Source organism: Anomaloglossus baeobatrachus, chromosome 3 (genome assembly GCF_048569485.1).
Source record: "Anomaloglossus baeobatrachus isolate aAnoBae1 chromosome 3, aAnoBae1.hap1, whole genome shotgun sequence".
Taxonomy (NCBI): Eukaryota; Metazoa; Chordata; class Amphibia; order Anura; family Aromobatidae; genus Anomaloglossus; species Anomaloglossus baeobatrachus.
This window is the reverse complement of record NC_134355.1, coordinates 330519184-330546850: the sequence shown is the minus strand read 5'-3', so window position 1 is coordinate 330546850 and position 27667 is coordinate 330519184. Positions and strand designations below refer to the sequence as shown.

General features: G+C 48.7%; 1 protein-coding gene across 1 annotated transcript in view; it reads right to left on the bottom strand.

Annotated features, from left to right (window-relative positions):
• The window catches only part of SEC63 (SEC63 protein translocation regulator), a 138910-nt gene that overhangs the window by 5945 nt on the left and 105298 nt on the right, over nt 1-27667 (bottom strand). The window contains exons 17-19 of the mRNA XM_075340070.1: nt 24513-24662; nt 14163-14264; nt 4303-4401 (exon numbers count right to left, since the gene is read on the bottom strand). Coding sequence (XP_075196185.1) covers nt 4303-4401; nt 14163-14264; nt 24513-24662 — 351 coding nt within the window. The remainder of the gene's footprint in view (nt 1-4302; nt 4402-14162; nt 14265-24512; nt 24663-27667) is intronic.

Below are 27667 nucleotides of genomic sequence, written 5' to 3'. Positions count from 1 at the left end.
AAATATACGCACATACCGCACAACACACACATTGCACAAAACATACCTCCCCCCAAAACACACCACACAGCGCTCCACAAACAACGCAACATACATACAACACCGCTCTCACCCCCCGCCACACCCAGACAACACCCAGAACATGTACAGCGCCCTACACAAACACTTGGTAACTACACACAACAACATCCATATATAATATATATATATATATATATATATATACACAAACACACACACACCTACATACACACACTCACATACATACACACAAGTATGTGTGTTTGTGTGCGTGCGTGTGTGTGTGTGCGTGCGTGTGTGTGTGTGCTAAAGGAATCCGCCCCGTCGCATTTACAATTACAAAATTTTGCACAGACGCCTCATGTGACTCAGGGAACGTCATAGACTGTTTTGAGGGGAAAATTTAACCCCGCGCTTTACAGTTATTCGCCCCCCCCAAAAAAACGCTTACTTAATGTTTGGATGCGTGAGGTAATATTCTGGCCGTTTTGACATCCTGGCTATTTATCAGGTGGCCTATAGCAACCAATCACAGCTCTGTTTCTAATGTTGTTGCCGTTTTCCGAGACCCGTTGAGTTATCATTTTTCGGGATCTGGGGTGATTTTTTTTTGATTGCCTGTTATTGCATTTTAAAATCAATGTTGTGATGACCCCCTCCCAAAAATGTAAATTTTGGCTTTTTTTTTTCTAGGCACGCCATGTACTCATTAGATTAATTGATTTTATAATTTGATAGATCGGGCATTTCTGAACGCAGCAATACCAAATGTGTATATTTTATTGCTTTCTTTTTAATGGGTCAAAAGGGTGGGGGGGGGATTTTAAATTTATTTTTTTTAATATTTTTTCAAAAATTTTCTTTTTACATTTTTTATTTAATTTTACTAGTCCCTCTAGGGGACTTTATCCCAGCAGTGTCTGATCGCATCACCTTGTTAGACCGATGCGTCAGTATCGCTCTGATCAGCAGAAATGCTGTGTTATGGCGAGTGCTGGCGCTGTGCCAACATACACAGGAAACATGTTGTGAGGTAAATCCGGAGATATGACGATAAATCATGATATTCAAGTCATGTCCGTAAGCCCTCTCCTGGTGTCACCCCCCCCTTTCCTTTACACAACTCCTTCAATCAGAAAAGTTACCACAGGGATAAATGGTTTGTTTAGCAGATAGGTGTCAGAGGAACTGGTCTGTGTTCCACTCACCCAGCAGAAGGCCATCTCCTGTGATATGTAGATCGCTTGTCCTCTCAGGCCTTTACAACAAAGAGAGAGAGGAAGACCCCCTGGGAGCTGTGTCCACTCATCAAAGAAAGTGGACAGTGACCTGGCAGAACCAAAAGGAAGCTAGGCACCACAGGAGAGCATACTGCTGGCTCCGTAATATCATACCCAGTTATGATATTATCGTGCGTCTCAGCCATACACCCCCTACATCGTTACAATCGGGACTTCGAGCTGAATCTGTGCATATCCTCAAAGTCTATGTGGCACCCTGGGGCGGCGAGATATAGAGAACTGCTAGTAGGAGTCCGGTAAATGAGCCTTGCTTGGACTCAAAATGCAGAGGGGACCTGGGCGGATCTGATGGCACCAGAACCGTCCCGATCGGACCTCCCAGTCCGGAGTTGCGGGTAATAGCCCCTTCTGGGATATTACTCTGACGCAATGCAGGGGGAGTGGCAGTGCTTCCCTGTGAGGTCACTAAGGTAGGAGGGGACCTGGATCTGACCAGGTTGATAACCCCAATTCGGCCATTTTCCAGTGTTCTTTCGCCGGGGGTCACGTGTAGGAAACATCTGTGGGAAAGATCCTAGAAACCTGGTCTACAGCGCCCCCCTGTGGCCAGATGCACAAGGTAACTGATTGAATTGTATACCTGTTTGTAATCCATATCTTGCTTGTAACTGTACTCTGACCTATGTATATTCTGTAGATCCCCTATTGTATCTATTGTAGTTCTAGTGTGGCTTAGGCCGATTAAATTATATAATCAATCTTGGGCTGTTCTGTTATCTCAATCTTGAACCACACGCCTGTGTGTTCGGCTAATAGTTACCGTGAATCGGTTGGTGACAGCGAGTTGTGCCAAGGATCATTGTGGGGCAGCCAGTGAGATTCGGAGAGGTTTTTATATATTCCGTCCGCGGAGGTCGGGGGAATATATACCCTACTCTCACCGGGAACCCTTCAATCATCGGCATAAGTAGAATAGCGGCCTCCTTGCTTATTTTCGGGCAATTCCATAATTGGCCTGACTATAAGAGGGGCGCTAGAGAGCGCGTCACGTGCTCTGTCTGTCGGTCGGGAGGTATAAGGGAGGGGTGACCCCCACTTGTTACCCCCCGATCGTGACCTTGGTGGACAGCACGGGGGATTTCTGAGTGACCCCCCGGCTGATCGTGACACATGTTATGTCAGAGACAGATCATCTGACTCCACGCTGCCAGGCCATCCCATTAGCGCCCCGTGATCAAGGCAGGGAATGGCGCAATCCCCGCCGAAGCAGTTTAGATTACGCTGTCAGAATTTGACAGCTCGATCTAAGGGGTTAACAGGCGCTATCTACAGATCAGATCAGCAGGCATGTGCAGGGATGACCGCAGGCTCACGGTAACCAGTTGGAGGCGACCTAGGACTTAAATATATGTCCAAGGTTGTGAAGGGGTTAAAAATAATGTACATCAATTGAGATTTTTTTTTTTCTCTCATTATGAAATGCATGCATTTCACCTAAAATCTTTTATAATTTGCATTGATTAGGTTTTTCCGCTTCTATATATTACAGTACATAGTAAGCTCCATATCCAATTTGCTGGTATAACATGCTGAAGCCCGAAAAATCTGGATGGAAGATTTACAGCTTATCTGCTCCTATCAATGTAGTCTAAAGCACACATCCAGTGAAATATAAAACTTCACAGTGTTCTCACATTCTCATTTGTGAAGCCTTTCAATTCAAAGGGAATAGGTCAGCAGGTTTTTGCTATGAAATCTGAAACCATGATGTAGGGGCACAGATCCCAATTCCATCAATGTGTCATGTAAAGGGCTACAATTTACTGTTTCAGTACAGTCTGTTTTATCAGCAGCAAATCATTACATTATTAGCAGATTATCACTACAGGATAAGCTGCTTGCCATCTATTAAACAGAGGTGTGGGTGGGGTTATACACCGCTCAGCATTAATAGCCCTGTTAAATCTGCTACAGAGAAAAGTGAAGAAGGGTGAGCAAAGAAAAGAAGGCGGGTGAGCAAAGAAAAGAAGGCGGGTGAGCAAAGAAAAGAAGGCGGGTGAGCAAAGAAAAGAAAGCGGGTGAGCAAAGAAAAGAAGGCGGGTGAGCAAAGAAAAGAAGGCGGGTGAGCAAAGAAAAGAAGGCGGGTGAGCAAAGAAAAGAAGGCGGGTGAGCAAAGAAAAGAAGGCGGGTGAGCAAAGAAAAGAAGGCGGGTGAGCAAAGAAAAGAAGGCGGGTGAGCAAAGAAAAGAAGGCGGGTGAGCAAAGAAAAGAAGGCGGGTGAGCAAAGAAAAGAAGGCTGGTGAGAAAAGAAGAAGAAGGCGGGTGAGAAAAGAAGAAGAAGGCGGGTGAGAAAAGGAGAAGAAGGCGGGTGAGAAAAGGAGAAGAAGGCGGGTGAGAAAAGGAGAAGAAGGCGGGTGAGAAAAGGAGAAGAAGGCGGGTGAGAAAAGGAGAAGAAGGCGGGTGAGAAAAGGAGAAGAAGGCGAGTGAGAAAAGAGAAGGCGGGAAGAAAAGAGAAGGAGGGGAGAAAAGAGAAGGAGGGGAGAAAAGAGAAGGAGGGGAGAAAAGAGAAGGAGGGGAGAAAAGATCAAGAGCGAGAGAGTGAGATATTTAAAGAGAATCTGTTGACACTTTTTGCCATGTAAGCTGAGGATAGAATGCTGTAGGAGTTAAAAAGCAACTGTGCTTCTCTTATCGGTATGTATGCTGTTTAATGTACACTAAAGGGTTTATTACCCTGTGATTACCATTACAGGACTAGAAACTCACATGCAGGGCAGTCAACAAACCCCTGCTGTGACTGACACCTCACAGTCAATGCACAATCTCTATTGAGAGCCTGGTGTAGACAGGGCAGCTCTGCTGTGTTCCCGAATCTAAATTCTGTGATTGTTTCAGACCGGCTTCAGCCAGTAATCTATGTGATACAAGACCTATATGGAAACATTGCAAGTGCCCCCAAAAGACATGGTGACTACACTCAGAGGTAAATGTACCACATACTGAAAGTATACACTTTATCAACTTCTCTGCATTGACCTTACCTCTTCTTGATCCCGTAGTGTACAAACATGATAGGGCATAGATATTAACGTCTGATCCTTTCTGTCTGCAATGTAAATCCACCACCATTCTTGCTTTTCCTACAATAGTAAATGCGCATGTAAAAATTAAAAAAAAAACTAAATTGGCATTTTCTTCATTAAAAGTGTTTTCCTAACGCAAAGCAATGACCTATTGCTATCATATGCCTTCACTAATGATCGATGGCAAAACCCGCAGGGCCAAAAAAACCCCCAAAAAAACAAAAAACCCAAAAAAAACGTAGTGTGCGCACAGCTTTTTCAATCTCCATAGGTTTTGCTGGGGAATGACTGCAGAAAAGTTATAAACATTTTCTGCAGCATTCCTTCAGCGAAATATGTGGCAATTCCACAGTAAAATCCGCAGCATGTGCATAGGGCCTAAGGGAGTGTCTAAAGCCGGCTTTACATGCTGCGATCTCGCTAGCGAGATCGCAAGCGATCCTACCCGCCCTCGTCGGTTGTGCGACACGGGCAAATCGTTGCCCGTCGCGCACAACCTCGCTTACACCCGTCACACGGACTTACCTTTCCTGCGACGTCGCTCTGGCCAGCGATCCACCTCCTTTCGAAGGGGGCGGGTCGTGCGGCGTCACAGCAACGTCACACGGCAGCCGTTCCATAGAAGTAGAGGGACGGAGATGAGCGGGAAGTAAACATCCCACCCAGATCCATTCTAGGAATGGCGCCCCATTATGTGCTGACAGGAATGAAAAGGTGGCCACGCATGCACGGACCTCTACCTCATTTCTATAAGAACTCCAATAATTGCCAATAAAAAAAAGAAGGGAATTTTGTTTACTTACCGTAAATTCCTTTTCTTCTAGCTCCAATTGGGAGACCCAGACAATTGGGTGTATAGCTTCTGCCTCCGGAGGCCACACAAAGTATTACACTTAAAAGTGTAAAGCCCCTCCCCTTCTGCCTATACACCCCCCGTGCATCACGGGCTCCTCAGTTTTGGTGCAAAAGCAAGAAGGAGTAAAAGTTATAAATTGGTTTAAAGTAAATTCAATCCGAAGGAATTTCGGAGAACTGAAACCATTCAACATGAACAACATGTGTACACAAAGAACAACAGCCCGAAGGGAACAGGGGCGGGTGCTGGGTCTCCCAATTGGAGCTAGAAGAAAAGGAATTTACGGTAAGTAAACAAAATTCCCTTCTTCTTTGTCGCTCCATTGGGAGACCCAGACAATTGGGACGTCCAAAAGCAGTCCCTGGGTGGGTAAAATAATACCTCGTAATAGAGCCGTACCACGGCCCTTTCCTACAGGTGGGCAACCGCCGCCTGAAGGACTTGCCTACCTAGGCTGGCATCCGCCGAAGCATAGGTATGCACCTGATAGTGTTTCGTGAAAGTGTGCAGGCTCGACCAGGTAGCCGCCTGACACACCTGCTGAGCCGTAGCCTGGTGCCGCAAAGCCCAGGACGCACCCACGGCTCTGGTAGAATGGGCTTTCAGCCCAGAGGGAACCGGAAGCCCAGAAGATCGATAAGCTTCGAGAATTGGTTCCTTGATCCACCGAGCCAGAGTTGATTTCGAAGCCTGTGACCCTTTACGCTGGCCAGCGACAAGGACAAAGAGTGCATCCGAACGGCGCAGGGGCGCCGTACGAGAAATGTAGAGTCTGAGTGCTCTCACCAGATCTAACAAGTGCAGATCCTTTTCACACTGGTGAACTGGATGAGGACAAAAAGAGGGTAAGGAGATATCCTGATTGAGATGAAAGGGGGATACCACCTTAGGTAGAAATTCCGGAACCGGACGCAGAACCACCTTGTCCTGGTGAAACACCAGGAAAGGGGCTTTGCATGACAGCGCTGCTAGCTCAGACACTCTCCGAAGTGATGTGACTGCTACTAGGAAAACCACTTTCTGTGAAAGGCGTGAAAGAGAAATATCCTTCATTGGCTCGAAAGGTGGTTTCTGAAGAGCCATCAGTACCCTGTTCAGATCCCAGGGTTCTAACGGACGCTTGTAAGGAGGGACTATGTGACAAACCCCCTGCAGGAACGTGCGTACCTGTGGAAGTCTGGCCAGGCGCTTCTGAAAAAACACAGAGAGCGCTGAGACTTGTCCCTTAAGAGAGCCGAGCGACAACCCTTTTTCCAATCCTGATTGAAGGAAGGAAAGAAAAGTGGGCAAGGCAAATGGCCAGGGAGAAAATCCCTGATCCGAGCACCAAGATAGGAATATCCTCCACGTCCTGTGGTAGATCTTGGCGGACGTTGGTTTCCTAGCCTGTCTCATAGTGGCAATGACCTCTTGAGATATCCCTGAAGACGCTAGGATCCAGGACTCAATGGCCACACAGTCAGGTTGAGGGCCGCAGAATTCAGATGGAAAAACGGCCCTTGAGACAGCAAGTCTGGTCGGTCTGGTAGTGGCCACGGTTGACCCACCGTGAGATGCCACAGATCTGGGTACCACGACCTCCTCGGCCAGTCTGGCGCGACGAGGATGGCGCGGCGACAGTCGGACCTGATCTTGCGTAACACTCTGGGCAACAGTGCCAGAGGAGGAAACACATAAGGGAGCTGAAACTGCGACCAATCCTGAACTAAGGAGTCTGCCGCCAGAGCTCTGTGATCTTGAGACCGTGCCATGAATGTTGGGACCTTGTTGTTGTGCCGTGACGCCATTAGGTCGACGTCCGGCATCCCCCAGCGGCAACAGATCTCCTGAAACACGTCCGGGTGAAGGGACCATTCCCCTGCGTCCATGCCCTGGCGACTGAGAAAGTCTGCTTCCCAGTTTTCTACGCCCGGGATGTGAACTGCGGATATGGTGGAGGCCGTGGCTTCCACCCACATAAGAATCCGCCGGACTTCCTGGAAGGCTTGCCGACTGCGTGTTCCCCCTTGGTGGTTGATGTATGCCACCGCTGTGGAGTTGTCCGACTGAATTCGGATTTGCTGGCCTTCCAGCCACGGCTGGAACGCCTTTAGGGCAAGATACACTGCCCTTATCTCCAGAACATTGATCTGAAGGGAGGACTGTCGGAGTCCAGGTTCCCTGAGCCCTGTGGTGGAGAAAGACCGCTCCCCACCCTGACAGGCTCACGTCCGTCGTGACCACAGCCCATGATGGGGGAAGGAAGGATTTCCCCCCCGACAGAGAAGTGGGGAGAAGCCACCACTGAAGGGAAGCCTTGGCTGCCCGTGAAAGGGAGACTTTCCTGTCGAGGGACGTCGACTTCCTGTCCCATTTTCGGAGAATGTCCCATTGAAGAGGACGCAGATGAAACTGCGCAAAAGGAACTGCCTCCATTGCTGCTACCATCTTCCCTAGGAAGTGCATGAGGCGCCTCAGAGGGTTTGACTGGCCTTGAAGGAGAGATCGCACCCCTGTCTGTAGTGAACGCTGTTTGTCCAGCGGAAGCTTCACTATCGCTGGAAGAGTATGAAACTCCATGCCAAGATATGTCAGAGATTGGGCCGGTGTCAGATTTGACTTTGGAAAATTGATGATCCACCCGAAACTCTGGAGAGTCTCCAGAGCAATGTTCAGGCTGTGTTGGCATGCCACTTGAGTGGGTGCCTTGACAAGCAGATCGTCTAAGTAAGGGATCACCGAGTGTCCCTGAGAGTGCAGGACTGCTACCACTGCTGCCATGACCTTGGTGAAGACCCGTGGGGCTGTCGCCAGGCCGAAAGGTAGTGCCACGAACTGAAGATGTTCGTCTCCTATGGCGAAACGCAGGAAGCGCTGATGCTCTGGTGCAATTGGTACGTGGAGATAAGCATCTTTGATGTCGATTGATGCTAGGAAATCTCCTTTGGACATTGAGGCGATGACGGAACCGCCTGGTTTTTACGTGTTTGTTGAGCAGTTTTAGGTCCAGAACAGGACGGAAGGATCCGTCCTTTTTCGGTACCACAAACAAGTTGGAGTAAAAACCGTGACCCTGTTGCTGAAGAGGCACAGGGATCACCACCCCTTCCGCCTTCAGAGTGCACACCGCCTGAAGAAGAGCATCGGCTCTCTCGGGGGGCGGGGATGTTCTGAAAAAACGAGTCGGAGGGCGAGAGCTGAGCTCTATCCTGTAACCGTGGGATAGAATGTCTCTCACCCATCGGTCTTTTACCTGTGGCAGCCAGGCGTCGCAAAAGCGGGAAAGCCTGCCACCGACCGAGGATGCGGTGTGAGGAGGCCGAAAGTCATGAGGAGGCCGCCTTGGGAGCGGTTCCTCCGGCGGTCTTTTTAGGACGTGACTTAGACCGCCATGCATCGGAGTTCCTCTGATCCTTTTGAGGCCTTTTGGACGAGGAGAACTGAGACCTTCCCGTGGGCCGAAAGGACCGAAACCTGGATTGTACCTTCCGTGGTTGAGGTCTGTTTGGTTTGGACTGGGGTAAGGAAGAGTCCTTTCCCTTGGATTGTTTAATGATTTCATCCAATCGTTCACCAAACAGGCGGTCGCCAGAAAATGGCAAACCGGTTAAGAACTTTTTGGAAGCGGAGTCTGCCTTCCATTCACGTAACCACATGGCCCTGCGGACTGCCACCGAATTGGCGGATGCTACCGCTGTACGGCTCGTAGAGTCCAGGACCGCATTAATGGCGTAGGACGCAAACGCCGACGCCTGAGAGGTTAAGGACACACTTGCGGAGCAGATGTACGTGTGACTGCATTAATCTGCGCATGACAAGCTGAGATAGCTTGGAGTACCCATACGGCTGCGAATGCTGGAGCAAAAGACGCGCCGATAGCTTCATAGATGGATTTCAACCAGAGCTCCATCTGTCTGTCAGTGGCATCTTTGAGTGAAGCCCCATCTTCCACTGCCACTATGGATCTAGCCGCCAGTCTGGAGACAGGAGGATCCACCTTAGGACACTGAGCCCAGCCCTTGACAACTGTCAGGGGGGAAGGGATAACGTGTATCCTTAAGGCGCTTGGAAAAACGCTTATCTGACAAGCTCGGTGTTTCTGGACTGCCTCTCTGAAGTCAGAGTGATCCAGAAACATACTCCATGGACGCTTGGGAGACCTGAAACGGAATTTCTCCTGCTGAGAAGCTGACTCCTCAATTGTAGGAGCTGGTGGAGAAATATCCAACACCTGATTGATGGTTGCTATAAGGTCATTCACTATGGCGTCACCATCAGGTGTATCCAGGTTAAGCGCGGTCTCAGGATCAGATCCTGATCTGCTAACTCCGCTTCATCATCCAGAGAGTCTTCCTGCTGAGACCTGAACAGTGTGATGAAGTCGAGGGAATTTCCCAGCGCCCCCGCTTAGGCGGCCTGGGACTGCGGTCCATGTCAGAGACCTCACCCTGGGACCCATGGGTCATCCCAGGAGCACTCTGCAGCTCCAATTGAGGGGGTCCTGGGGTTAATGATTGAACAGTGCCCGGGGCCTGAGTCACCGGTCTGGACTGTAAGGCTTCTAGTATCCTAGCAGACCATTTATCCATAGTCTCAGACAGTTTGTCAGCAAACACTGCAAACTCCGTCCCTGTCACCTGGACAGTGGTAGGCAGGTGGTTCTACCTGGGCCACCAGTAGCAGAGGCTCCGGCTGAGTAAGTGCCACAGGGGCCGAGCATTGCACACAATGAGGGTCCGTGGAACCAGCCGGTAGTATAGCCGCACATGAGGTACAGGTTGCAAAGTAAGCCTGTGCTTTGGCACCCTTGCTATTTGCAGACGACATGCTGTTGTCTCCTCTGAGTACAATCCAGGAGGGTATATAGCCAAAAATCAACAGTGCGACAGTACAGTGTAAATGTATAGCATATAAGCATATATATATATATATATATGTACACTCCGGCACTCAGTGGGGCCAGCACCTCAGGTGCTGCTTACCGACCGCTCAAAGCGGTTGTGTGATCACCAGAATCCCTGCATGGGCCTCCCAGAGCCTGTTGTCTCTCCTCTCCAGCGTTAGAAGTGCTGACAGGAATGGCTGCCGGCGTTCTGTGGAGAGGAGGGGGCCGTGGGCGTGCCCTAGAAAGTGCGGGAATCTGGAGCCCCAGTGTGCTGTATGAGGGGGGAGGAGGATACAAGTATGCCCCAACCCTCAGCACTAACGTCCTGTGCAGCGTCCCGCCCTTCCCTGACTGGCAGGCCTGGGGGCGGGAATATGCGATACTAGGCCGCAAAAGCCGGGGACTAAAGTAATAAGCGCGGCCGGCATATAAGCGCGGTAGTCCCCGGCGCACAAACACACCCAGCAGTGCTGAAGTGTATATGGCCACCAGCGCTCCATGCGCGGTTCCCACGGGGACACAGAGTACCTCACAGCGCGACCGGCGCGGCTGTCAGTGGCATTAGTCCCCGGCGCACTAACACACCCAGCAGTGCTGCAGTGTGTGTGGCATCAGCGCTCTATGCGCGGTCCCCACGGGGACACAGAGTACCTCACAGTAGCAGGGCCTTGTCCCTGTCGATACTCGGCTCCTGTCAGCAGATTCCCCAGGGGCTGCGGAGGGAGCACGGTCTCATGTGCCCGGAGACCGATTAGGATCCCACTTCACCCAGAGCTCATTAAGGGATGGGGAAGGAAAACAGCATGTGGGCTCCAGCCTCTGTACCCGCAATGGGTACCTCAACCTTAACAACACCGCCGACAAGAGTGGGGTGAGAAGGGAGCATGCTGGGGGCCCTGTTATGGGCCCTCTTTTCTTCCATCCGACATAGCAGCTGCTGCTGACTAAGATGTGGAGCTATGCGTGCATGTGTGCCTCCTTCGCACAAAGCATAAAAACTGAGGAGCCCGTGATGCACGGGGGGTGTATAGGCAGAAGGGGAGGGGCTTTACACTTTTAAGTGTAATACTTTGTGTGGCCTCCGGAGGCAGAAGCTATACACCCAATTGTCTGGGTCTCCCAATGGAGCGACAAAGAAATGTTTTTTTGCTCGGCACTATAAGAGCCAAGACTGCATCTTTCCAGCCAGTGGAGTTCTATGAAGGCCTGTTTATCTGCACGGCAAGGTGTAGTTTACAAAGGTACTAATGATTGCCGAGCGTGCTCTGCACTCAATTGAGTAACGGGGTGCACGGGCACAAGCAACCGAGTATTGCGGGTGTTCTGATGTGTCGTTCATGAAACATCGGACAACACACAGGCTTGCTTCACTGCATGATGTTTGCAGTCACCCCAGTGTGAGCCACTTGTGTATGACTCGAGGTAAAAAAACAACGTTTTCAGATGTAGTGTCCCAAAAAACAAACCCAAAAAAAAAACAACAAACAAAAAAAAAACAAAGAAAAAACAAAACAAAAAACGCCTGCCCTCCCACTGGAAATGCCCCATTTAAGGTTTGGCTGTATGTGGGCTGACAGCCGAACTGCCCAATCAATGACTTTCCAATATACTCGTTATACAAGTTGAGAGCGTCTGACGAGCTTGACTAGAGTAACGAACACTCGAGCATTGAAGTGATCACTCATCATTTCGAGTACAGAGCACTGGAGTCCTCGCCCATCATTAACAGGTACCATTGTGGGTATATGTGATATTTGCTATGGTAACCACTATACCCAATGGGGAGTAAAAAATGGGGTACATTTGTGCAAAACCTTAACCATAAATTCAAAAGGTTACAATTAATGAATTGCCCATAAAATAAAAAAAAAAAAATAAATTCAAAACCCCAAACTTTGCCCACAATGACGAACATTACGGGGAACCCCCCCCCCCCCCAAAAAAAACAAAACAAAACCCCACACAGGTTGAGAACATCATATGGCTGTAAAAAAGGAGAAAATTAAAAAGGTGCAAATGAAAAACAGGTGAAAAACACTAAACAAAGAAAAAGGTGAAAATACAATAAGAATGAATCGGGTCCCGTGCTGTGTTCTACTCAAGACACCTTAGGAAAAAAATGTATAACTTGTACAATTATGTAATGGAAACACATGTTCTGAATTTAACCCCCAGCCAGTGAAATAACAAACAGGTTTGGCAGAAAAGATTTAGGATGGAGAAAACAGCAAAAAGCTGTAATCTGGCTTGTGTTTTCTTTCATTATATGGCAAATTCTTTTATTCCCCATTTGAGAAGAAGACGACTAACTTTTCGATATTAAATTTGCCTGAATCCACAGATGTCCAAATAGTTGATGTCCTCTATAACAGGAGCCAGATATAAATTGATATAAACATAGAAACATTTAAAAGGGACACTGCCAGCAGGTTTTTGCTATGTAATCTGACACCCTGATTTCAGCGATGTGTCATTTAGTAAGCCGGGTGCAGTTGTTATTAAAGTGTAACAGTTATATTAACCTCTTAAGGAACTTTCACATTTGCGTTTTTTTTTGGTGCAATCCGCTGTCTTGGGAAACAGCGGAATCTGTTAACGGATTCCGCTGTTTCCCACAGACTTGCATTGATGACGGATTGTGCCAAAACTGTCTGCGTTGCTTCCGTTGGCCAACACTCCGTTGCTTCCGTCAAGAGGAAGCAACGCAGAATGTAACGTTAAATGCTTGCGTCAAAATGACGCCAACCAACGGACTCCGTTGGTTCCGTTAAAATTTTCAATGTTTCCCTATGGTAGCAGATTCTGTTGCTAAGTGCTTAACAACGGAATCCGCTGCTGGATTCTGCTAATTTCTACTGGGCATGCCCAGAATGAAAAAAAATGAAAAAAGAAAAAAAAAAAAAAACAGAGCCGACGGATTCCGTTAGACGGACGCAACGGTCTGTTATTTCACAGGAATCAGCTAACGGATTACGGATCTGTGAAATAACGGATCCGTTGCATCCGTTGACACCACAAAAATAACGGATGCGTCAAAACGACGCAACAACGGAGCCAGCGGATTTCGCCCAACGGAAGTGTGAAACTAGCCTTAATGATGAATAACGTGCTATACATATCATACGTTGTATCCCTGCATTTGATGCAGCTCAATAAAAGAAATCACTGGAATCAGGCTCTTTGTCCCTACATCATAGTGCAATCAGATCACATAGCAAAATCGAGGGGACATTCCCTTTAATGAGAATGTTGATATCAAAACAGCTTGGATCAGCTCTCCTTATAAAATATAAAAATATCCCACACAATCAATCTATAGGTTCTAAGCAGTATTAGGCTAAGTTCACATTTCCGTTGTTTTGTATCAGTCACATGCGTCGCTTGACTTAGCGCTGGCTCCTTGCACCATAACCAGGGTAAATATCGGGTAACCAAGCAAAGCTGGTGACGTGTGCAGGGAGCTAGAGAGCATGCGCAGCGAAATCCGACAGATTGCACTGCTCAAAAAAACGTTACATGCTGCGTTCCTTCCGCCCAGCGGTCAGTCGTTTCACGACTGATCAGTCGGGCGGAGGGTGCAACGCAGCATCATCAGTCACAATCCGCTGCTCATACAAGTCTATGGGAACAACGGAATCCGCTAAACGGATTCTGTTGTTTACCAGAGAAGCGGATTGTGACTGATACAATTTAACGGAAGTGTGAACCTAGCCTAAAAAGAAAAAAAAACAACAACAACAAAACAGTCTAAATCAGGACAAGGCTTGACCGTTTTTGTGTCATAGAAAGAACAGTGGTGGGGGGAGGCTCCTTCTGCAGCCAGTTGTGCTTCTGCCAAACACAGCGCTGTGATTAGTGGAAAAATGGCTAATCTCTGGGGATAGACATACAAGAATTCTTCATATATTCCTTCCATAAATTGCAATATTAGACAAAATAGGATCCAACAAAAGGACAAATCGCCAGGATTATGTGCATTATTTTTTTTTGAGATTAGTGTTCCATTAAAGGAGTTAAATCCTTGCAACAAAATCTCTATTTTATCCTTTAAGGTAAGAAAAGCTTATTTAATGAAATTGTGGAATGGATGTACATTACCTCTGGGAAATATAAACTATATACAGGATGTGTTACTTTAGATTTGGTTTCTAGTAGAGCTCGATCTTTACGCTGAATGCTTTGTTGCAATTCTTGCCACTCCTAAAAAGGAAAAAGAACAGAGCAAATATGTCACATTTACAAGGCTTTATTAATATGACGGTGAGGTTTCACTATCGCAAAACAAATGCATACATTTTTCACCATTTTATGGTGCGTGTCCATTTTTATGTGTCTCATCCATTGTCTTCCCTGTTCTTTAGTACGTCTGACTTAGGCTGCTTTCACACATCAGTTTTTTGCAATCAGGCACAATCCGGCGCTTTGCAGAAAAAACGCATCTGTTTTTTTTTTTTTGCGTTGCGTCCGTTTTTTGCCGGATGCGGCATATTTAGCTGATGCGGCGGCCGCATGGAACGTTGCTTGCGGCGTTTTTTGTCTGCGGCTGAAAACCGCATCGCGCCGGATCCGGCGCGATTTACAATGCAAGCCCATGGATGCTGGATGCGGCGTCCTGCGGCAAAAAATGCATCCGGCGGCCAGTATTTTGAACTGCGCATGCTCAGTATCATACCGGATCTGTCAAAAAACGGACGGGCCGCATGGAAAAACGTATGCAACGGATCAGATTTTTTTCGCCGCATCCGTTGCATAGATTTTTGAGCCGGATTGAGCCTGATGCAAAAAAACTGCAGTGTGAAAGCAGCCTTAAAGTGCGCTCTATGCATTCTTACAACAGCAATTACAGATGGGTAATGTGAAGAAGGCTCCTTAGTCAATAATGCGATATCTCGTGTTCTCAGACTCCAGACTGCCCTGGGTGCTGAGGGATGCCACTATGCAAGATGGGATCCCACAACCTGAAACCTCGGAACCAACTCCTGCTGGAGGGTCGGGTTCTTAAGAGCCTTTACACTAACAGTTTCATTACAATTGGGGTTTTTTTTGTTTTTTTAAAATCACAAAATATATAGTCTTGGGCTAATTAGTGATTTTTTTTTGTAATAAAGAGAGTAATAACAGGTAATTGATAGATACTCCTTAACCCCTTAAGGAGGATGCAGCCAATTTTCATTTTTCCGTTTGATTTCTGCCTCTCCTTTTCTCAAATAGCCATAACTTTTTATATTTTTGAACATAACATAACTATATATATTTAACTATATTTATATATAGAACTATATTTATTTAGGGGACAGATTGTAGTTTTGAAGGACGCTATTCATCGTACCATAAAGACTAAGGGGTACTTTGCACGCTGCAACATCGCTAGCCGATGCTAGCGATGCCGAGCGCGATAGTACCCGCCACCGTCACACATGCGATATCTTGTGATAGCTGCCGTAGCGAACATTATCGCTACGGCAGCTTCACACGCACTTACCTGGCCCTGCGACGTCGCTCTGGCCGGTGACCCGCCTCCTTCCTAAGGGGGCGGGTCGTTCGGCATCACACCGGCAGGCGGCCAATAGAAGCGGAGGGGGTGGAGATGAGCGGGACGTAAACGTCCCGCCCACCTCCTTCCTTCCGCATAGCCGGTGGAGGCAGGTAAGGAGATGTTCCTCGCTCCTGCGGCTTCACACACAGTGATGTGTGCTGCTGCAGGAACGAGGAATAACATCGTATCTCCTATTGGTGCGACATTATGGAAATGACCGACGCTACACAGATCACCGATTTTCAACGCTTTTGCGATCGTTTTATCGGTGCATCTAGGCTTTACACGTTGCGACGACGTTACCGGCGCCGGATGTGCGTCACTTTCGATTTGACCCCGACGATATCGCAGTAGCGATGTTGCAACGTGCAAAGTACCCCTAAGGGAAAATGGCAAGGGCAATAAAATTCAGAACAAAAATGCAATTCTGACATTGTTTTAGGGGTTTATTTTTACAGCATTAATGGTGCAGTAAAAATGAAGTGGAAACATAATTGTCCAGGTCAATGCAATTATAGAGATACCAAAATGTAGTTGTTTTTTTTTTTTATTATTATTATTATTTTAATGGATTAAGTAGTTTCTAAAATTGTGTAATATAAAAAAAAACAAAACAAAAGAAGGGAATTTTGTTACTTACCGTAAATTCCTTTTCTTCTAGCTCTTCTTGGGAGACCCAGACGATTGGGTGTATAGCACTGCCTCCGGAGGCCACACAAAGCTATTACACTAAAAAGTGTAAGGCCCCTCCCCTTCTGGCTATACACCCCCAGTGGGATCACTGGCTCACCAGTTTTAGTGCAAAAGCAAGAAGGAGGAAAGCCAATAACTGGTTTAAACAAATTCACTCCGAATAACATCGGAGAACTGAAAACCGTTCAACATGAACAACATGTGTACCCGCAAACAAACCAAAAATCCCGAAGGACAACAGGGCGGGTGCTGGGTCTCCCAATAAGAGCTAGAAGAAAAGGAATGTACGGTAAGTAACAAAATTCCCTTCTTCTTCGGCGCTCTATTGGGAGACCCAGACGATTGGGACGTCCAAAAGCTGTCCCTGGGTGGGTAAAGAAATACCTCATGTTAGAGCTGCAAGACAGCCCTCCCCTACGGGGAGGCAACTGCCGCCTGCAGGACTCTTCTACCTAGGCTGGCGTCCGCCGAAGCGTAGGTATGCACCTGATAATGTTTGGTGAAAGTGTGCAGACTCGACCAGGTAGCCGCCTGGCACACCTGTTGAGCCGTAGCCTGGTGTCGCAATGCCCAGGACGCACCCACGGCTCTGGTAGAATGGGCCTTTAGCCCTGATGGAACCTGAAGCCCCGCAGAACGGTAGGCTTCAAGAATTGGTTCTTTGATCCATCGAGCCAGGGGTGGCCTTAGAAGCCTGCGACCCCTTGCGCTTACCAGCGACAAGGACAAAAAGTGCATCCGAACGGCGCAGGGGCGCTGTGCGGGAAATGTAGATTCTGAGTGCTCTCACCAGATCTAACAAATGTAAATCCTTCTCATACCGATGAACTGCATGAGGACAAAACGAAGGCAAAAAGATATCCTGATTAAGATGAAAAGAGGATACCACCTTCGGGAGAAACTCCTGAATGGGGCGCAGCACTACCTTGTCCTGGTGGAAGACCAGGAAGGGAGCCTTGGAAGACAACGCTGCTAGCTCAGACACTCTCCGAAGAGATGTGATCGCTACCAGAAAAGCCACTTTGTGTGATAGTCTAGAAAGTGAAACCTCCTTCAGAGGCTCGAAGGGCGGCTTCTGGAGGGCAACTAGTACCCTGTTCAGATCCCATGGATCTAACGGCCGCTTGTACGGGGGAACTATATGGCAAACCCCCTGTAGGAACGTGCGCACCTTAGAAAGTCGTGCTAGACGCTTCTGAAAAAAGACGGATAGCGCCGAGACTTGCCCTTTAAGGGAGCCGAGCGACAAACCTTTTTCTAACCCAGATTGGAGGAAAGAAAGAAGGGTAGGTAATGCAAATGGCCAGGGAGACACTCTCTGAGCAGAGCACCAGGATAAGAATATCCTCCACGTTCTGTGGTAGATCTTAGCAGACGTGGGCTTCCTAGCCTGTCTCATGGTGGCAACGACCCCTTGGGATAAGCCTGAAGACGCTAGGATCCAGGACTCAATGGCCACGCAGTCAGGTTCAGGGCCGCAGAATTCCGATGGAAAAACGGCCCTTGGGACAGTAAGTCTGGTCGGTCTGGTAGTGCCCACGGTTGGCCGACCGTGAGATGCCACAGATCCGGATACCACGCCCTCCTCGGCCAGTCTGGAGCGACGAGTATGACGCGGCTGCAGTCGGATCTGATCTTGCGTAGCACTCTGGGCAGGAGTGCCAGAGGTGGAAACACATAAGGGAGCCGGAACTGCGACCAATCTTGCACTAGGGCGTCTGCTGCTAGAGCTCTTTGATCGCGAGACCGTGCCATGAATGTTGGGACCTTGTTGTTGTGCCGGGACGCCATTAGGTCGACGTCCGGCCTTCCCCATCGGCGACAGATTTCCTGAAACACGTCCGGGTGAAGGGACCATTCCCCTGCGTCCATGCCCTGGCGACTGAGGAAGTCTGCTTCCCAGTTTTCTACGCCGGGGATGTGAACTGCGGATATGGTGGAGGCTGTGGCTTCCACCCACATCAGGATCCGCCGGACTTCCTGGAAGGCTTGCCGACTGCGAGTCCCTCCTTGGTGATTGATGTATGCCACCGCTGTGGAGTTGTCCGATTGAATTCGGATCTGCTTCCCTTCCAGCCACTGCTGGAAGGCTAGTAGGGCAAGAAACACTGCTCTGATTTCCAGAACATTGATCTGAAGGCTGGACTCCTGCTGAGTCCACGTACCCTGAGCCCTGTGGTGGAGAAACACTGCTCCCCACCATGACAGACTCGCGTCTGTCGTGACCACCGCCCAGGATGGAGGTAGGAAGGACTTTCCCTGTGATAATGAGGTGGGAAGAAGCCACCACTGCAGAGAGTCCTTGGCCGTCTGGGAGAGGGAGACTTTCCTGTCCAGGGATGTCGACTTCCCGTCCCATTGGCGGAGAATGTCCCATTGAAGTGGACGCAGATGAAACTGCGCAAACGGAACCGCCTCTATTGCCGCCACCATCTTCCCGAGGAAGTGCATGAGGCGTCTTAAGGAGTGCGACTGACCTTGAAGGAGAGCCTGCACCCCTGTCTGTAGTGACCGCTGCTTGCTCAGCGGAAGCTTCACTATCGCTGAGAGAGTATGAAACTCCATGCCAAGATACGTTAGTGATTGGGTCGGTGACAGATTTGACTTTGGGAAGTTGATGATCCACCCGAACGCCTGGAGAGTCTCCAGTGCAAAATTCAGGCTGAGTTGGCATGCCTCCTGAGAGGGTGCCTTGACCAGTAGATCGTCCAAGTAAGGGATCACAGAGTGTCCGTGAGAGTGCAAGACTGCTACCACTGCTGCCATGATCTTGGTGAACACCCGGGGGGCTGTCGCCAGACCAAATGGCAGGGCCACGAACTGAAGATGTTCGTCTCCTATCACGAAGCGCAGAAAGCGTTGGTGCTCCGTAGCAATCGGCACGTGGAGATAAGCATCTTTGATGTCTATTGATGCTAGGAAATCTCCTTGGGACATTGAGGCAATGACTGAGCGGAGGGATTCCATCCGGAACCGCCTGGCGTTCACATGCTTGTTGAGCAGTTTTAGGTCCAGAACAGGACGGAAGGAGCCGTCCTTTTTTGGAACCACAAAGAGATTGGAGTAAAATCCTCGCCCCCGTTCCTGAGGGGGGACAGGGATCACGACTCCTTCTGCTCTTAGAGAGTCCACCGCCTGCAGCAGGGCATCTGCTCGGTTGGGGTGTGGGGAGGTTCTGAAGAACCGAAGTGGAGGCCGAGAACTGAACTCGATTCTGTACCCGCGAGACAAAATGTCTGTTACCCACCGGTCTTTGACCTGTGACAGCCAAATGTCGCAAAAGCGGGAGAGCCTGCCACCGACCGAGGATGCGGAGGGAGGAGGCCGAAAGTCATGAGGTAGCCGCCTTGGAAGCGGTTCCTCCATTTGCTTTCCTGGGGCGTGAGTGAGCCCGCCAGGAATCTGAGCTCCCTTGTCCTTTCTGAGTCCCTTTGGACGAGGAGAATTGGGGCTTGCCCGAGCCTCGAAAGGACCGAAACCTCGACTGCCACTTTTTCTGTTGAGGTTTACTTGCTCTGGGCTGTGGCAAGGAAGAGTCCTTACCCTTGGACTGTTTTATGATTTCCGCCAATGGCTCACCAAACAGTCTGTCCCTAGATAATGGCAAGCTGGTTAAGCATTTTTTAGAACCAGCATCTGCTTTCCAGTCCTTTAACCATAAGGCTCTGCGCAAAACCACAGAATTGGCGGCCGCCATAGAGGTACGGCTCGTAGATTCTAGGACAGCATTGATAGCATAGGTCGCAAACGCAGACATTTGCGAGGTTAGGGACGCCACCTGCGGCACTGCTGGATGCATGATAGCATCCACCTGTGCTAAACCAGCTGAAATAGCTTGTAGTGCCCACACGGCCGCGAATACCGGAGCAAAGGACGCGCCGATAGCTTCATAGACAGATTTCAACCAAAGGTCCATCTGTCTGTCGTTGGCATCTTTAAGTGAAGCCCCATCCTCTACTGCGACTATGGATCTAGCCGCAAGCTTGGAAATTGGGGGATCCACCTTTGGGCACTGGGTCCAGCGTTTGGCCACTTCAGCGGGAAAAGGATAACGGGTATCCTTAGAACGCTTAGAGAAACGCTTGTCTGGATGAGCGTCGTGCTTCTGGATTGATTCTCTGAAGTCAGAGTGGTCTAAAAAAGCACTTAGTTTACGCTTGGGATACAGGAAATGGAATTTCTCCTGCTGTGCAGCTGCCTCCTCTGCAGAAGGGGCTGGGGGAGAAATATCCAACAGCCTATTAATTGCCGATATAAGGTCATTAACCATGGCGTCACCATCAGGGGCATCCAGATTGAGAGGGCCCTCAGGATTAGAATCCTGGTCACCGTCCTCAGTCTCATCACAGAGAGATTCTTCTCGCTGAGACCCTGAGCAGTGTGATGACGTCGAGGGTCTTTCCCAGCGAGCTCGCTTAGGCTGCCTGGGACTGTCATCTGAGTCAGAGACTTCAGCTTGTGATGCTTGAGACCCCCTCGAAGTACGGACTAGTTCCAACTGAGGGGGACCAGATAGCATAGCCACAGCCGTGTCCATGGTCTGGGGAACTGGCCTGGCCTGCAAGGTCTCCAGGATTTTTGTCATAGCCTCAGACATTTTATCAGCAAACACTGCAAAGTCTGTCCCCGTCACCGGGGCAGGGTTCACAGGCGTCTCTGCCTGGGCTACCACCACCATAGGCTCTGGCTGACGGAGTGCCACTGGGACTGAACATTGCACACAATGTGGATCATTGGAGCCTGCCGGTAGATCAGCCCCACATGCAGTACAAACAGTGTACACAGCCCGTGCCTTGGCAGCCTTGCGTTTTGCGGATGACATGTTGCTGCTTCCTCAGAGCAGTACAGGGTGTCCAGCCAAGAAGCGACCTTACAGTGCAACTATATATATATATATGGTACCAAGAAAAAAGTACACTAATATATCACTGAGGCACTAGTGGGGCCAGCACTACTGTGCAGCTTACCGCCCGCTTAGGAGCGGTGTGTGGTCGCCAGAAATCCCTCTAGTCTGGGTCTCCCAGAGCCTGCTGCCTCTCCCCAGCCAGATCGCATGTGTAATGGCTGCCGGCGTCCTTGTGGAGAGGGGGGGCGGGCCCTGGGCGTACACCGACGAAGAGCGGGAAGTCTGCTTCCCCTTGTGCCTAGTGAGAGGGCTGGAGCATGTAAATAAGGCTCCAGCCCTCGGCGCTGCCATTGAGCAGCGTCTCTCCCCTACCCTGATTGACAGGGTGGGGGCGGGAACGAAGCGGCGCTAGGCCGCAGAAGCCGGGGGCTAAAGTTAAAAGCGCCGCCGCCGTAAAAGCGCGGTCGGCGCAAAGCCCCCGGCGCACCACAAGTCGCAGCTGCGCCGCCGCTCCAGGAGCGGTCGGCGCAGTAGTTCCCAACACACAACGTCACTCAGCAAAGTTGCAGTGACCTAACCCCCAGCGTACAGCGCCACTGTCCCCGGCGCACTACAACGCTCAGCAAGCCCTGAGAGTGTCCGTGCTTGCCGGGGACACAGAGTACCTGAAAGTTGCAGGGCCTTGTCCCTGAACGGCACTCCCGCTCCCAATCCAGCAGGTTCTATGGGTCTGTGGATGGAGCCCGGCCCCAGGGCTTGGGGGCCGGCAAGATCCCACTTCCACAGAGCCCTCCAGGGGATGTGGAAGGAAAACAGCATGTGGGCTCCAGCCTCTGTACCAGCAATAGGTACCTCAACCTTACAAGCACCAACCGCGGGTGAGAAGGGAGCATGCTGGGGGCCCTATATGGGCCCTCTTTTCTTCCATCCGATAGAGCCAGCAGCTACTGCTGACTACAAACAGTGGAGCTATGCGTGGATGTCTGACCTCCTTCGCACAAAGCCGAAAACTGGTGAGCCAGTGATCCCACTGGGGGTGTATAGCCAGAAGGGGAGGGGCCTTACACTTTTTAGTGTAATAGCTTTGTGTGGCCTCCGGAGGCAGTGCTATACACCCAATCGTCTGGGTCTCCCAATAGAGCGCCGAAGAAAGTGGCTTGTCCAGCGGTTTCCAAAGACTGACTTTTTATATTGCCATCAATGTAGCTGTAGGGGCTTGATTTTTTTTACATGATGAGCTGGTGTATACAATTTTAGGGTGCATGACATGATTTCATTGCTTCTTATTGCATTTTTTTTTAGTTTACAGATTGGCTTAAGGAGAGAGAGAGGGAGAAAGAGAGAGGGAGAAAGAGAGAGGGAGAAAGAGAGAAAGAGAGAGGGAGAAAGAGAGAAAGAGAAAGAGAGAAAGAGAGAGGGAGAAAGAGAGAAAGAGAAAGAGAGAAAGAGAGAGGGAGAAAGAGAGAAAGAGAAAGAGAGAAAGAGAGAGAAAGAGAGAGAGAAAGAGAAAGAGAGAAAGAGAGAGGGAGAAAGAGAGAAAGAGAAAGAGAGAAAGAGAGAGGGAGAAAGAGAGAAAGAGAAAGAGAGAAAGAGAAAGAGAGAGAGAAAGAAAGAGAGAGAAAGAGAAAGAAAGAGAGAGAAAGAGAGAGAAAGAGAGAGAAAGAGAGAAAGAGAGAGAAGAGAAGAGAGGAAAGAGAGAGAAAGAGAGAGAAAGAGAGAGAAAGAGAGAGAAAGACAAAGAGAGAGAGAGAAAGACAAAGAGAGACAGAGAAAGAGAGACAGAGAAAGAGAGACAGAGAAAGAGAGACAGAGAAAGAGAGACAGAGAAAGAGAGACAGAGAAAGAGAGACAGAGAAAGAGAGACAGAGAAAGAGAGACAGAGAAAGAAAGAGAGACAGAGAAAGAAAGAGAGACAGAGAAAGAAAGAGAGACAGAGAAAGAAAGAGAGACAGAGAAAGAAAGAGAGACAGAGAAAGAAAGAGAGACAGAGAAAGAGAGACAGAGAAAGAGAAAGAGAGACAGAGAAAGAGAGACAGAGAAAGAGAGACAGAGAAAGAGAGACAGAGAAAGAGAGACAGAGAAAGAGAGACAGAGAAAGAGAGACAGAGAAAGAGAGACAGAGAAAGAGAGACAGAGAAAGAGAGACAGAGAAAGAGAGACAGAGAAAGAGAGACAGAGAAAGAGAGACAGAGAAAGAGACAGAGAAAGAGAGAGAGAAAGAGAGAAAGAGACAGAGAAAGAGAGAGAGAAAGAGAAAGAGACAGAGAAAGAAAGAAAGAGACAGAGAAAGAGAGAGAGAAGGAGAGAGAAAGAGACAGAGAAAGAAAGAAAGAGAGACAGAGAAAGAGACAGAAAGAGAGAGACAGAGAAAGAGAGAGAGAGCGAGAGAAAGAGAGAGAGAGCGAGAGAAAGAAAGAGAAAGATGCTTCAAACCCATCAATGAATAATGAATAAGTAAAAAAACTTGACACTCCAAAATGGATGTAATGAATTTATTACTTATACAAGCAGTCCAGAAAAATGATCACGTTTCAACCCCTATATTGGGTGTTCATCAGACACAATAGATTCTGCCTTTAAGATGGTGATAATGTCAAAAGTCAATGAGAGACTAATAGAAATATTAGACTGCTGTGATGTGTAGCTATGATGGCGCAGCATAGTAAAGTGTCTTACATGCTGTTGGAGGGCACAACTAAACTTTATACTTTGATAACGGCAACCCGTTCTTGTCTTCTTTAAAATGGATGCTGTAGAATAATGAGGAGCGCTGTGAAAAGTCTGATCCACTCCTCCCCGACCTTTTGTCTACCAAAGGATGGACAAAGCATCATAGTCATTGGAGTTGGTTTATTCAGCAGCTTTTCAGACTTTCAAAAGCACTCTCCATGACTCTAAAATGCCCACTATGCCACTTTCCTCTTCTTCAAAGGAAACCAGCATCAGCAGAACAGAGCACCAGCTTTGGTGACTATACTTTGGAAAATCTATTGTATAGTCAGTCAATCAGGTTTAGGGTTGGAAAGAGGCAAATGTCTGACAAAACAATATATGTTTCTTAGGAAAAAAGAGCAACTTATGGTCATGAAGATAACTGTTTTGAGCTGGAAGCTCTGCTTGTATGGCCATCGTTGTACCTATATAGCCCATGAGACAGGGCTCATGGCCCACAAACCATACATTTTTGGCACAGCTTGTGGACATACCTTGATGGTCTGAGAAGGGAATAACCCTACTCTAACATAGCAAGAAAATGTGATTACTGAAATCACATGTTCTTTACTGGATACCTACAGGTCTCCAAGGACTTCAGTTCCGAACTTGGCTAGTGGTAAGGGGGGGGGTTATTCCTGGCACTACAGTACAATCTTACCGCTTCATCGTCTTTGCCTTGCTTGTCATCGTTCTCCCGATCAGAATCCTTGTCACTCCCATCACTCTGGGAGTCCCTATTAGTATCTTCATCTTCAGAATCGCTACCCTTATCTGAAGCTTCCTCTTCTTCCTCCTTTGATGCAACATCCTAATGAAATGAAATATCACAGATTTGTAGGTTCATCTTGAATAATTTCTTACAGCTTTTCAGTTGAATAACAGAACAATTCTGAAAAAGCTACCAGCCTACCAAATCTATATGTACTTTTATGGTGTCAGCGTTCTAATTTTTTATGCTTCGTGTTCATAGATCTATAACTGACCACAGAGGGTGAATACTGGACCTTTTCCTCATGTTATCATCCTTGTCATCTACCACTTGAAATATTTTTGTTCTTTTACCCTAAATATAAGTGCACAAAACGTCTTTCAGGTGGCGTTCTCCCGGAAGCGTCTTTTTGGACATTTTCGTACTGTTTTTGAACTGTGTATAGAAAATACTGAGCAGCTTCTAAAACAGAAGCCACCCGAAGAATGGTCAGGTCACGAAGTTTAGCTGTTGCATTGCTTTTGATGTCCGGGTGGGTTAAATGAAGGTTTAAAAGATGGAACATGTGCGTTGAAAGTCATTGTGACATTGCAGTCCATATAGAAATTCTTTTTAGCATCTATAAAGTGCTTTTTTTGTGTGGAAATCACCTGAAAAAATGTATGCACATACTCTTAGGGAGAGAGAGTTTATTTTTTCAAATACAGGGGTCAGAACTTGTACGGCTGCACACCTAATCACACAACTGGATAGTGGGATTTTTTGTTTCATGAAGATGCGTGCATGCTGACAGATGCAATTTGGCATGTATGGCTTGTACTATTAGTTTTTGGAGGTGTTCTGCATTTCAAGCTTTCATGGGTCAAATGTAAGTTAATACATTTAATTTTTTCACACTATGATGAAAACTGCTTATGAATGTACCAATATGTGCAGTGTGATTAAGTACATGGGTATAATGCAATATTTATCATTTAAGCTTTGTCTAGGAAAAAGGTTCAATAACTCAGTGAAAAATCGAATGCTTTGTAATTTATTTCCTCCCTACTGTCCCAATTATCGGAATGCTGTTACATGTAACGACTGCAGAGGTGCTCACACCCGTACACGTAACGACTGCAGAGGTGCTCACGCCCGTGCACGTAACGACTGCAGAGGTGCTCACGCCCGTACACGTACAGACTGCAGAGGTGCTCATGCCTGTACATGTAACGACTGCAGAGGTGCTCATGCCCGTACATGTAACGACTGCAGAGGTGCTCATGCCCGTACATGTAAAGACTGCAGAGGTGCTCATGCCCGTACATGTAACGACTGCAGAGGTGCTCATGCCCGTACATGTAAAGACTGCAGAGGTGCTCACGCCCGTACATGTAACGACTGCAGAGGTGCTCATGCCCGTACATGTAACGACTGCAGAGGTGCTCATGCCCGTACACGTAACGACTGCAGAGGTGCTCATGCCCGTACACGTAACGACTGCAGAGGTGCTCACGCCCGTACACGTAACGACTGCAGAGGTGCTCACGCCCGTGCACGTAACGACTGCAGAGGTGCTCACGCCCGTGCACGTAACGACTGCAGAGGTGCTCACGCCCGTGCACGTAACGACTGCAGAGGTGCTCACGCCCGTACACGTACAGACTGCAGAGGTGCTCACGCCCGTACACGTACAGACTGCAGAGGTGCTCATGCCTGTACACGTAACGACTGCAGAGGTGCTCACGCCCGTACACGTAACGACTGCAGAGGTGCTCACGCCCGTACACGTAACGACTGCAGAGGTGCTCACGCCCGTACATGTAACGACTGCAGAGGTGCTCATGCCCGTACATGTAAAGACTGCAGAGGTGCTCACGCCCGTACATGTAACGACTGCAGAGGTGCTCATGCCCGTACATGTAACGACTACAGAGGTGCTCATGCCCGTACACGTAACGACTGCAGAGGTGCTCAAGCCCGTACACGTAACGACTGCAGAGGTGCTCACGCCCGTACACGTAACGACTGCAGAGGTGCTCACGCCCGTACACGTACAGACTGCAGAGGTGCTCACGCCCGTACACGTACAGACTGCAGAGGTGCTCATGCCTGTACATGTAACGACTGCAGAGGTGCTCATGCCCGTACATGTAAAGACTGCAGAGGTGCTCATGCCCGTACATGTAAAGACTGCAGAGGTGCTCATGCCCGTACATGTAAAGACTGCAGAGGTACTCATGCCCGTACATGTAAAGACTGCAGAGGTACTCATGCCCGTACATGTAACGACTGCAGAGGTGCTCACGCCCGTACACGTACAGACTGCAGAGGTGCTCACGCCCGTACACGTACAGACTGCAGAGGTGCTCATGCCTGTACATGTAACGACTGCAGAGGTGCTCATGCCCGTACATGTAAAGACTGCAGAGGTGCTCATGCCCGTACATGTAAAGACTGCAGAGGTACTCATGCCCGTACATGTAACGACTGCAGAGGTGCTCATGCCCGTACATGTAAAGACTGCAGAGGTGCTCATGCCCGTACATGTAACGACTGCAGAGGTGCTCATGCCCGTACATGTAAAAAGACTGCAGAGGTGCTCACGCCCGTACACGTAACGACTGCAGAAGTGCTCACGCCCGTACACGTAAAGACTGCAGGGGTGCTCATGCCCGTACATGTAAAGACTGCAGAGGTGCTCATGCCCGTACATGTAACGACTGCAGAGGTGCTCATGCCCGTACATGTAAAAAGACTGCAGAGATGCTCATGCCTGTACATGTAAAGACTGGAGAGGTGCTCATGCCCGTACATGTAAAAAGACTGCAGAGGTGCTCACGGCCGTACATGTAACGACTGCAGAGGTGCTCATGCCCGCACATGTAACGACTGCAGAGGTGCTCATGTCTGTACATGTAAAGACTGCAGAGGTGCTCATGCCCGTACATGTAAAGACTGCAGAGGTGCTCATGTCTGTACATTGCTCCCCTCATTGTCTGTGCAATGTAAAGGAATAATTAGTTTGTGGTTTCTATATTGCAAAGCCTTATTTTTCTTCATGTTGAGAAATAAAGTTAAGTAAATCCCATTGTACTGCCTACCACATTTCAGTATGGGGTTGG